General features: G+C 28.1%; 1 protein-coding gene across 1 annotated transcript in view; it reads right to left on the reverse strand.

Annotated features, from left to right (window-relative positions):
• LOC129981566 (protein spaetzle 5-like) overlaps positions 1-13,431 on the reverse strand; it is a 56,401-nt gene that overhangs the window by 13,854 nt on the left and 29,116 nt on the right. Inside the window, exon 2 of the mRNA XM_056092462.1 lies at positions 4,759-4,916. Within this exon, the coding sequence (XP_055948437.1) occupies positions 4,759-4,916 (158 nt within the window). The remainder of the gene's footprint in view (positions 1-4,758; positions 4,917-13,431) is intronic.

Below are 13,431 nucleotides of genomic sequence, written 5' to 3' on the forward strand. Positions count from 1 at the left end.
AATATAAACTAGCACGATAACTACAAAACGGAGAGTGCTAAATGGATAAAATTTGGTATGCAGATTTAACATCTATAATGCAGACACTTGTCCCATTTTGAGCCAAATACAACAATAAGTTGTCTATCCGCTGGTCTGTACTTTCAGAAACATGTAAAGAGCGATGATTATTAAACGTAATGACTTATCAAATTTAGTAGCTCATTTTGTGACTACAAATGCAGTTTTGTGTCAAATTTTTATTTCAATCGAGTGGGCAGAAACGGGTCTAAAACCCAAATTCTACTTTTGGACACCATTCGCGCATACCAGGAATTAATCGCCAAATGATAAATTCACCCCAAAAGCTAATATTTCACAACTATTGTACGCCAAACCCGTTTAAGGTGTTCTCTGGCATGACAAGTTGATTAGAGATTATGCGAGAAAGCTTTGGTGAGACTACTCCCGCTGGGCGGGGGGAAACCTACATTTATATTAAAAAAAAAAAAAAATTAAGACCAATTGGAGATTGATGTTGTTGTAGACCTCTATAAATTTAAATATTATTAGCTTGGCGTATGCTACTATTTGACACCCTTGAGGAAGACGATTTTGCTTTAATCACTTACTCTCTTGATGACGACACTCGTCAATTTCGATCATGGAAGAAGAACCACATCGAATTGGGAAAGGAGAAAGAGGATTAAGAGAAAAGAAAGGATGAAAGGGAAATTGACAATAAGTCGCAGAAAGAAGCTTAAAGAAAGCAGTCGGAAGATTACGAAGCTTCATTAAATTTATCTAACTATGAATATCTATGATAGTATATAATATTATTCCTCTGTTATACACATTGTGGTTTTAAAATCACAGCGACAATACTGTAAACATTCGACTTCATGTGCCATTATACTAAGAAATATGCAAATTGCATGTGAAATGTGGGAAGTATTTTTAAAATACTATTTATTGCTTAAAAAAGCATGATTAATTAATAATTTATTTAACTACCCTCATCCCCGATAGATCGAAAAGTATGGACCAAAGAACTTCGCATGTTGCAATTTCTTTAGAAGACATCATAAAATACGAACACATAAGTTCTAGAAGTAAATGTTCAAATATTCAAAAGAACTCTGTTATCCAATATCGGGGAGTCTTATTGTTTTCAGATAAAAAGAGTATTTTGGTTCCATATAAACAAATAAATGTTTCTCGAATGGCAAAGATATGAAATTTTTTTTTTAAATTTATGCCAACGCTATTCACAATAATTGAGAGAATCGAACTAACAGTATAACCTCCCAACAACTAGATAAAAATCGCATAATTCACGCATGAGATATTTCCTTAGAAATGCGGTAAAAAGACTTCATCTTTATATAAATCTTTTCTATGCTAATACGCAGATCTTGAAAATAGTACCTCTGAAGTCTACTATATGTTGTTAAATACATTACAGCTCATTCTGTTATCGCTGAGACGTCAGTCTCACCAGACAAAAAATAAGAAAGATAGTAATTGAGAGATGTCAGGTTAGATTTATAGCGTCGGATACACCCAGTCAGAGGATATCAAGGCATAGTTTAAAACTGTTTTATTTTTTAATTCTATTGAAATCAGTCAGAGCCTTTAACGTCATTTCGACCTATACAATTTAAATTACAAAAAATATTTATTAAATTTATATGATCGGGATAAAATTTAATCTTTATCTATAAAAATACATACTGCAAATTTCTTAGAACTCTTTTTACTTAAAGGAATTGTGCATAATTATGTTTAGAGTTAAAGAGACTTAAAAAATTAAACCACCAAAGAAATTAATTTCACAAAATGCACGAAGGGAAATGTAATTTGTAGGTTTGTTTATAACATTAAAGAAAACAACAATATCTGTCTTCGCCCTGCTTTCTATAACTTTTATTAAGCTGAAAATTTCTTTCACATTTCAAGATTTCTATTTAAGTGAAATTGGCATACTCATTGAGAGAAATCAAAAACTAAACTGAATTTCAAGTAAAAATTTCGCTCCAAGTTAGGAAAAAGGTCCATACAATAAAAATTAAGAATAATGCAAGATCCACTGATAAATGTTTATTGATTTTTCGTAAACAGCGTTCCGGTTGTTCGAAAATTTCTATTCTTGTAAGAATTGGCGGAACTTTTCTTTTCTTATTTAATTTGTTCTTTTTATGAACGAATTTCATAGTTGGTTTTTGACTGCAAAAGTCATACATAAATTTTTGATGCAAAAATTTTTGTCCGAAATAAAGAAATTTTATTCAATACATAGAGGCTATTTTTTAATAAAAATCCACGATTATCCCAAAAAGTCCAATTCGTTAAAAGGCGTCCTTGGGTAGAAGAAACTCCATACATAGAATTTCGATTGTAATTACAATATTGCGTATCTTCTTACAAAGCGTTACGCATGCATGAAGAACTTATGAAAGCCACATGTTCTAAAACACAGTGATTAAATACTAAGTACTTGTTTCTGAGGAGCTAAATATAACTTTAAACGAAAAATAACTAACAAAATTTTAACTTTTGAACTTTAATGCACTTTTTTTTATAAACTTTCCATACTATGTTAATAAAAAAAAAAAAATTCTTTTAATTCTCTGAATCATTCTTTCCGGGTTTAATGCTTTATCGTGTAATATTTCAGAAAGCTGCTTTTCACATCCATAAACTATATTTTTTATTCGCGTATTCATTACATATCTGTAGATGTAATATACAATTATTCCTTTTATAAAGGCAGAAGAGTAAAAAAAAAACTATTACGAGAAGACGTTATCCATTATTCGTAATTTCCTCACTTATAATCGCCGGTTGGCCCTCAAATCCAAAATGAGGGCAGCGTATCATTGTTTTGCGTAGGCTCTGTCGCTTCTTCTCCGGTAAATTTATTCGTCGAGCTTGAGGTTCCAAAGAAGGTCAACGTCATTTTATGACAGGACGTAAAAAGGGTTTTGTTTTTGTTCCCGAGGAAAGAAAATGGAAAGGAAATCGTGCCTTTGACATAAGACTTACTGCCGCGGGAGATTTTCGTCTTGAAAGACTTCTTGTTTGTAAACATAAAGCACTTGTCTTCAGGTGTATTTTCCTATACATCTGTTACTAAATGACTAAGGGAAAAAAAAGTGTTTTTTTACACGATTTTATGTATGCGCTTGCAATACAGATGTCAACCAGTAAAAGATCCAGAAAAAATAAAAATATACCTGCCCTACTTGACTGAATCTAGACTGATTCTATTTTACTTTCTTTTTAAAGTTATAACAAAGTCTAGTTGTAATCTGGTACGTGATTTTTGAGAAGGAAAACATAGGTTAACTTGTTATAAGGGCTTACGTTAATAAATGCTAATGTTTAACGTAGAACAATTTCGGCATTATTTTACTATAAATAATGATGCTTTTGTCGCAAGTCGCAGTTTGACAATATATATATATATATATATATATATATATATATATATATATATATATATATATATATATATATATATATATATATATATATATATATATATATATATATATATATATATATATATATATATATATATATATATATATATATATATAAAAGGGATTATACTCTCTTTTACTTTTTCTAAAGTAAAGAACCACTTTTGCTAAAGTTGAGAGATAATTTACTAAGTAGATATGTTTGTTGCACATTACTGTAACTTTTTTTTATTTTTTTCTCTCAAAATGCTACCCAAACCAGAAAAAAGAATCTTTTAAATAGATTACAGTGTAAAAATACTGCGATTTATTTTGTTCAATAAAAAGAATGTATAAAAAAAAGCGGGAAATAAAATTTATTTATAATACTTTTTGATAATGGAAATTCTTCATTAAAATCTAAATCAAACAATATTTATAAGTCTGTTATGCTTTATTTTATAATCTCTTTCTTTTTAAAAAAAATCGGTTGATTCGTAAAGTATTCTGCTCTTATTCGTGATTCGTATATTCATGATTTTTCGAGATATTCAAAATTTTTTCTCTGATCTAAAATTTTTAAGAAGCAAATTATGATTACTATATTTAATACAAATACATCTAGTTTAAATACATAACTATTTCCCCTAATAATATTTATTGTAATATCAGAAACTATTGTTATATTTCTGATCAAGCAGTTTTTGAAATAAATTGCAATGTGCATTATTACATTCAAAATATAAGCGCATACAGGATTTATACAACAGTATAATATAAATAATTTATAAAAGGATAAAAGAAATGTATAACATTATTATTATCAGAACATAAAAACAGGTATAGAAAATAGTAATAATTTCAATTTAATGTTGAAGAAAATATTTTAAAAAAATGTGTGAGAATAGTCTTTTTAGTGTAGAAATTATTTAAAGATCTTACAGTGAAAATTAGTTAGATACAAAACACTAAAAAGTATACTTTTAATAAAAAAAAAATTTAAAATTGAGAAAACATTATATTTAGAACATTAAAATTAATCAGAATATGCCAGTTACATATAAAAAAGAATTAGTCTGATTTATTCGTTATAAAAAAAAAAATTTAAACCGTTATTTTATTGATATGAACGAAAGATTAACATGCATTTGGCTTGTTCTTTAGAAAATATGAAATGTTAATCTACTAGTCATTAAAAGATTTCAATTATTTCACATTTATTATTTCAAATATCTTGTTATCAGGATTGTATTTGCGCATTTCTACTACTTTTTTACCAGCTAAAACATTTTAAATACTTAATAGTTTTGAGTACGTTGGGTAGTAGTCGACAGCGGTGCAGACTGTCCTACCAGTGTCCGGGCAGTACTGTGGCCCCGGCAAGAACAAAGGCTGGTAAGTCCTCCAGGATGCAGGATAGCCCAGCAAGAAGCAAAACTGCGTCAGGAAAGCCATCAATGAAATCTTCAGCATCTGTAAGTAAAATAATACCAATGAGTTTGAATTAGTTTATAAAGAACAGATGTTCAAACAGTTTTTGTAACTCTTCTTTAGAAATAGAAAGAAACATGATTATTTTCTATAAATTTTCATTTAAGAAACAGGTAGACAGTCTTACCATTGATGAATTCATTTCAGTTCGTTAAAGAAATGTAACATTGATATAAGTACTACATGCCAAATTTCATACATCTTATTGTGTTTTGCAACAAATGTTTTCACATATACCCACAGAGACTATGTATTCTCTAAATAGATTATTCTGAAATTCAATACTGATCTATCTAAATATTTGATGTAACGATTACATGCCAAATTTTATGAAGCTAGCTCATGAGTTTCTTAGCTGTCTTCTCATCCGCGTGAACAAGCAGATGAAAAGACATATCTTTTTTTTTTTTTTTTTTTTTTTTTTTTGCAAATTTTATCAGAAATTTGATGCAGGTCTATAATTTTGGTACAAAAGCAATTACCAAATTGTATTCGTTTAATTATTTTTTTTCTAGTTATATTCGCACAAACACGGGTATGATTCGAGAAATGGTTTTGTATGAAATTGCAGAAATCTGAAATGTGGAACGTCATCAACATCTTGGGATCGAATTCTTTGACGATTGTGGCACTTTCTCTTTGTTTCATATATAAAAAAAAAATGAAAAAGAATTATACAATTCAAGCTTAATCCTAGCATTTAATTTCCTATTGTAGATGATGAAAGACACTGTTTTCAAATAGAAATTGAATCCATCCCCATATCCTATTAATCCTATGACAGTTTTTAAAAAAAGATTAATGCCACTATTAAAGAAAGTTATACAAAGTGAGTGGAAAGGATTTAAGCTAAAAATAAAAACAGACTAGACAGTAAAACTGATGTTTCCATGACAGGTCAACTTTCTTCGGCCTTTTGTCACCCAGCATTTAAATTCAACAAACGCTTCTTCTGCTCAATTTGGTGTTTAGTACTGGGATAAGGGAGGTGGTTCAGACGTGACATTTCCTACTTAATCTTTTTTTCTGCTGTCGGAAACAGGACATAAATCTCTGCGCTTCCTCTAGAATCCCATTTAACGGGAATCCTGTTTATCGTTTTTACTTCCTCGATGATCACCTGCTTGTCTGCCTTTCGGTTAACTATTTTGATCTTTTGCATACTGCACGCATACATCGGTTTGTAAGGATGTAAAACATAAGTTGAACAATACGATTATAATGGCGGCAGAAGAAAAAAAAAATGAAAACTGACAGATAGAAACATCCATTTCATGTTTCAAAGTAATAAAAAGATGAGAAGATTAGTTAACTTGAGATACAGTTATAAAAAGTGAAATGCTTAAGGCGTCTAAACCTAACTGTAACAGGTTTCTTGAATGGTAACATTTTCTAACTTAAGCCTAAATATACCATTTTTTTTAAATATATTTTAAAGTTGCAAGAAGCTGGGAGAGTTTTTTCTTAAATTTTAATCATAAAAAAAAAATTAAAAATTAGTAAGTCGCTATTCAGAAACTTTTTTATTAAAACTTATTTTCTTGCATATATATCATTTTTTAAACGTGCTAAATTTCATGATTTAATACAAAAATACATAGAAGAAATTTAATTAATTTTAACAAGTATAAATGTCACACATTAATATTTTTTTAATGTTATGGCTTAATAAATAAAAAAGTAATGTAAGATAATTAAATTATTTGAAGAATATTTAGCTTTTTATTGATTTAATTGAATTTAAACTATAAAAAATTAATATAATGACAGAAAGTCAGTTTCTTGATATAATAACACAGAAAACTAGCAGGTGTGGTCTCTTCGGAGCTTCCTCGCATACTTTCTAATAAAGTCTTACCCCCGCCCTTCCCCCGCATAAAATGGGGGGGGGGCTTTGGATAAAACCGAGAATATCTTGCATGGCATTGGGGAACGATGATTATGAAATACAGATCTCTGGCGTGAATCTAGCATTTTTATTGTATCTGTCGCGAGAATATGCACTTTGGACAGAATTTATGTGCATTCCTTTTTTTGTAAGGCGGTATATGAATCGAACAACAGTATTGGAATTATAACACCGTTGTAATGTTTTCTGTCAGTGTACATATGCACAGTAATACAATGTGTATGGTATGCGATATATGTACATGCCAACTAATTCCAAAAAAAAAAAAATAATAATATATTCCAAAAACAAATCAACTATAATATCTTCCAGTGATGAAAGTGATTTGGAACCAGTTCATCACAAAAAAAAAATGAACGTTATGGATTACGACGGGTAGTATTGAGTTATGTACATTTTAAAAATTCCATTCATATTTAAACTGATTAATTTTTTAAAAAATGTTTCCATGCATAATAATTTTAAAAAAAAAGTGTTTCTATGTATAATTTAATTATTTATATTATTTGGATGGAACTTTCCCGTCATTTCGAAAATCTTCGATAGATTTTCTAAAAAAGACTTTTTTTATGTGAACTTCTTTACCGCATAAAAAAAAATTTCTTTAATATGTTGTAAAAAATTATTTATTATTACTATTTATGAAGTTTCGAAATATTTTTTGTCCGATTTCTTTTATGTGGTTCCTATCTACCTCAAAAAAACAGTTTGATTGTAATTTCATTTTTTGTTTCAAATCACTTATAACATATTTTGAAAGTACACCATTATTTAAAAATAATTTTAACTGAAAACATTTTGGGCACAGATGCAACTAAGTCAGCCACCCCCTTTAAAAGCAATCATTTGTAAATGTGTGCATGTGTTAATGTACATATCGTAGTTGATACCATACTAAAATTCAAAAGAAAAACACTGATGATTAATTAGCCTATCCTAATTTCTAAAACCACATATTGAACCGCATGAAATATATCAGAAATAGCGGTTTTTCTGGGTTTTCACCTACTTCTACTACTACTTCAAAGAGTTTACCAAGACTGATAAAGAAATTCATCATATATATTCTTATGAAAGGAAATGGAATAATAAAAGAAATCGGAGAAATATGACGAGTATCTTGTGGATGGATTACCGAAATATAGAGGGAAAACAGCTTGATGCTCAGGTTAGTACGTTGTATGAGTTAGCCAGCAAGGCAAAATTCAGAAAAAAAATTCACTGATACTTTTCGATTGCGTTAATATCTTTAAATTAGTAGGTAGCGATAAAAATAGATTGCTTTTGACACTTGTAGTAAATAATTTTCAGACTTGACTTCATTTGATTAATACAGCTTTAAATGTTAAATTTCCAACTTCAGAATAACAAGAAAAAAATAAAATCTCTTATAGCATTCTTTTAAATATCCATTTCGAATTTATGCAATAATCTCAATTCTGGGTGAGAATTTTTTCAGGATTTTCCACAGCTTCCCAATATATACCTTCTTCTATCGTCAGCCACTGTCTGGTTGAGAGAGTACGGTTTGTATTCAAATGTTTATGGCTCATTTTTCGTGAACAAATTAAGTATAACAATTTGTGATAGCACAGCAATGAGCATTTGATAGATAAGTGAAATAATTTACAGTATGAAACATATTAGCCAAAGCAATGAAGAGTGCAAAATGCAAGACCAGAGGCGTTTATCAGATTCGATACTTATTTTAATTTCCCTAGGAAGGTGAGTATTCAATGTTTAATGGAAGTGAATTAATTTTTCTTTAGAAAACTTATTATACTTATTTTATCAAAACAAAAACTATGACTATTTAAATATAAACCATTCTTTTACAATCAGATGTCAGTTAGGAGGAAAAAGAGGAGAAAAATAAATAGGAAAATTTAAGTTAATCTTACCTTTCCTCTTGCCTCAACGATCAATTGATTTAATACCTTCTGCATTGATTTATTACCATATGGAGTTTTGATTTACTTATTTATCATTAGATTGTAGAGTGTTTACAGGCTATTGTTTTGGTGATCGCTTAATAGAAAATTCGAAATCTCCAAAAAATGATAAGCAATGGATTTTTAACCATTTTCATGACTTTCTAGCCAAACGGATACGGAATAACATTAATTAGTTAAACTGGTGGGGAAAAAAACGGTTTTTACATACAAAAAAAATTTAGTAACCTTTTAAAATGGTTTCAGTTAGTCATATATTTTTTTATATTATGAGTTAATTATCTGATACTTTAATCTTACTTTTGAAGCAAGTTCCTCAAGTTATTTAAAGCTGTTTGTGTGATGCAGTTATTATTTATGTTATTATGGTAAAGTTACTATTAATTTTTTTAAAATTGTTTGTAAAATAAAGAAAAAGATGTTTGTCATATTTTATTTATTTATTTTGCTTAAAGAAAAAAGAATGCTGCTATTTTGTATTAGTGTTATATTTCAAAAGAAAGAATATTATTGATGATCATAAAAAGATGAATGAAATTTATGTTGCCGATCGTTATTATAACTTTCTTGTCAGAATTGGTTTTTCAAATGTTTTTTTTTTTTTTCGGATTTTCCACTAAAAAATGATCAACATTGCTGTTGATTCAAGGAAATCTTCAAACTGAAGATGATCAAATGATTGTTTTATACGATTCGGATTTTCATATTTCCTGTACGCAAGATTATGAAACATTCCAATTCAATTTTTCAGCTATCAATAGGGATATCCAAAATTTAAAAAATATTCTGTATATAAGTTACACATTAGCTGAAAGAAATTCAAAGAATCCAGTCTATAATTCAAAGTTTTTTTAGCTTAAAGGCATTGAAATTGTCTAATTATAAATAGCAATGAAAATTGGATAGTCAGACATAGCATCAATAGAGAAATTCCTGTATCAAAGGTGATGACCTCACACAAATCAGATTGAAAGCTGAAATTCTTTAAATGACTATTGTGTGCCATTAATAAGATGAAATTTTTAAAAAAGTATCTTTTATTATTAGTTTCTTCCAAACTATTGTTAATGAAAATAGATAAGATATTTTAAGAAAAAAATTGATAAATCCTGTTGGAAATATCTTTTTCTATTGCAATCGAAGTTGTGGTCATTTTAATGACTCTTAAAAAATTACCTGAGTTTAATTAAGAAACGATATTACATTTATCATGAAGCCCAGTCTTTTCGCCATCAAATTATCATTTTTTACTAATTTCTTTAAATGATAAAAGTGACAATCATAATGATACAGTGAGATCACTGTTCATTCAGAATTTTGTTTTCGATACGGATCATAAATTCAATAAATTGGAGAGTAATGTAAAAAAAGTTGGTAGGTAAGAGAGAAAATATAGCATTGATAAAAGTTTATTCATTATTTCAAAATTATTGTTTTATATGCAAGAGGAAAATATAATTATTTTATCGTTATTTTCTCCTCACTATTCACAACTGTGACGACTTTGAAAAATTTTCTGACTTGATTCGGCCAAATCTAGTACACTGAATTAACAGTTTTCTATTCCTCACATGTACGCTCGTTCATTCTAAAACTAACCCCAATTGGATGACTATTTTCATTGAAACAATCCAATGCTGTTCTAAGTTTGTACCACAATGGTGTTCTTTAAAAACTTGACAATAACTTTTCTTTAACACATTGCCTTAACAGAATGATCAAATTATGTATCGTATATACACTTTTTCTTTTCTCTTACAACTTGCATAATACTTTATTATGGATATTCAAAACTAATTGTTTTATTCTGTATTTTTTTCATTATTCGCACAATTATTTACCATCATAATAAACAGAATAAAGGAGGCGAAATTCGCCAGCATAGCTTAGAAAAACGCCTGAATAATACTTAATGAAATTGCAATGATTTTTTGTCTGCATTATCTTTTAAAAGTTCTTTTGTTTAAAAAAAAAATCCAAATTTAATATTGGAGAGATTTGTCTGCTGTTTTAAAAGCATTTTATTCACAAACAAATTTTAATATAGAAATATTTAATTATACCTTTAATAGAAACGAAAAAAAGGTCTACCATTTAAAAATCATTGAAAACTATTGAAAGGCCAGAATTATTTGTTCTTTAAAACTTTTCATTGAAAAAAAAAATTCAAATATCCTTGACAATATCCTTTCCTTCAATGGCGAAGAATCGAAATCAATAGATTGCGTCTCATGTTTCGGAGATTAATATGAACAATGCCAATGAAAAACGTGATCCTACCGAAACTCGTTGAACTCGATCTATTGTGAAACTTTAAACAAATGAGAGAGGTATAGAACCTATTCGTGTTTTATACGTGTCAACTATTGTGCTTTCTTTTAATTCGGAAGCTCTTGACTGCGAAAACCATGTACCGAGATATGCTTATCTATTTCTGTAAGAAAGTGAAATATATGTTAGAGTGTTTCAAGAATATTATTACTTTTTTTTAAAGTTTCTTAGAAGCTGCTTTCATTTACAGAATATGTTTCTTTATAATATGCCCTAAATTGGAGTATTCATATCCTGAATCCTAAAAATTTGGGTTATTTGTAATAATAATAATTTGAAAGTAATATTTTTCAGCTAAACGAATGGTCTAATTTATTTTACTTCTGATGGCAAAGAAGTCTCTATAGAACAGTAGTCTAGAATTAGAAAAGGTAACTGTCACTTGTCCAACATTGAAAATACTAGGAAAATCAAAAAGATTTTCAAAATGGCGACATCTTTACATGTTTTTTTGAACTAGTTAGAGAACTACTAAGTACTTTTCACATTCACCATATTATAAAGTATTTCTCATTTGATACTTAAGCATGAACTATTTTTAATCTACAAATTTCTTCCTCTTTTCTTTTCTCTAGACATATAATTTTCTTTTAATATGCTGTCAATCTTATTGTTTTTTGAAATACATACTTTTCAAATCAATAACATAATGACACCGAATGTGGGAGATTTATACAGCTTCTGAGCATTCATTATGGGAGTCCTTGTAATTATTCGCCTCGAAGGCGAAACATTAGTGAGTTTATTTCACTTTTTCAAGCTGCATGTGAAAAGTAAGGCAAATAAATATAGAATAGTTTGTCTCGGGCACCACTTGCTCATGTTAAGTCGCTATTTAATAAAACACATACACTATCATATGTATGAAGTATATTTTAAAAGCTCCATTATCATACATATTCTGTTTCTGCTGCTTTTGATCTTTTGTCTACTCTTATTTTTTTTTTTTTTTTTTTTTCATTTTACAGATACAGTAGGATGTGTTTTCTGCTTATATATGTGCTGCTACTTTTGGTTCTGCTTATTCAAAATTGTCCTTTGTTGAATTTTAATTGGTGCACACGGAGTTAGCTTATAATCAAATAAAAAGGCTAGAAGTGTATTGATTCCTTATACTTTACAAAAAAAAAAAAAAAAAAAAAAAAAAAAGACAATACTACATGCTTACAACCAGAACTTAGGTTATTTGTTTTAGACTATGTATAATTGTAAAGCTATACATAGCAAACAATTCTGTAAATACTGAAGAATATCATTTTTAATGTTATATTTAATACCAAACGCAGCATTTTTTAAAATAGGAAACATATATATTCAACATATCAATATTCTGAAAACAGAAATATTCAATATCTTACTAATCATCTAAAAGTAGGAATAAATAGCTTTTAAACAATAGTTAAATGTATATTTATTCTAGTTAAAAATAACAAAAAGCTAAAAGAGTATTAAAAAATATAATGCACACGCAAAAAAGAAGACAAAGAAAAACTAAAACGATGAATGAAAAAAAAGAGAGAGAGAGAGATCTACAAAAAATAGCATCGAAGTATAGTATTATTTTACAGTATTATTTAAAAGAGATATTGATTTATTGATATCAATAAAAGAAGTTACATAATTCAAGCTTTTAATGTGTGCAAAAAAGTTACGTTTAAAATACATAATTGAAAATTAAATTTACCCTTTTTTCTTGAAATATAACCTAGAAGACTTTTTAAAACTATTTATTACAATTAAAGTAATTACTGAAGAAATATTTCTGCATTAAAAATTTCTAATTATTTCTCAGTTTAATGTTAAAGATTTACTGCAATGTCAAAAAATGCAGCTGCTAATAATCATTTAAATGAACGTTCAAAAACAAATTCCTCATAAGTAAGGAAATAAAATACGAAATTCTCCTTAGATAAAGTCACAATAAATTATTCAGATGACATTGCAAATAAATATTTATTTTTCCTGGTGTTAATATTATTTCTTTTCAATCGAAAACATTTGTTTTTCTGCCAAATACATGTAGTATCCCAAGAATTGCTTAAAGATGCAAATAGTTTATTTAAAATTTCCTTTTTCTAGATTGCTATCAATCTGACGGCATGCTTTTCTTTTTAATATGACATCTTATGGAGATTATTTTTATTGTTTTTTTGTTTTTATAAACTGAAGTGAACGTTTGTAGAAAGAAAAACAACGGCTTAAAAAAATATTAAGCTGAATTGTTTTATTGTTGGCATTTTTTAAGATCATTTTCATTACGACTGATTTTTGCAAAATTACATTTAAAAATAATCGTTTATTTTAA

The sequence above is a fragment of the Argiope bruennichi genome, chromosome 8 (genome assembly GCF_947563725.1).
Source record: "Argiope bruennichi chromosome 8, qqArgBrue1.1, whole genome shotgun sequence".
Lineage (NCBI taxonomy): Eukaryota > Metazoa > Arthropoda > Arachnida > Araneae > Araneidae > Argiope > Argiope bruennichi.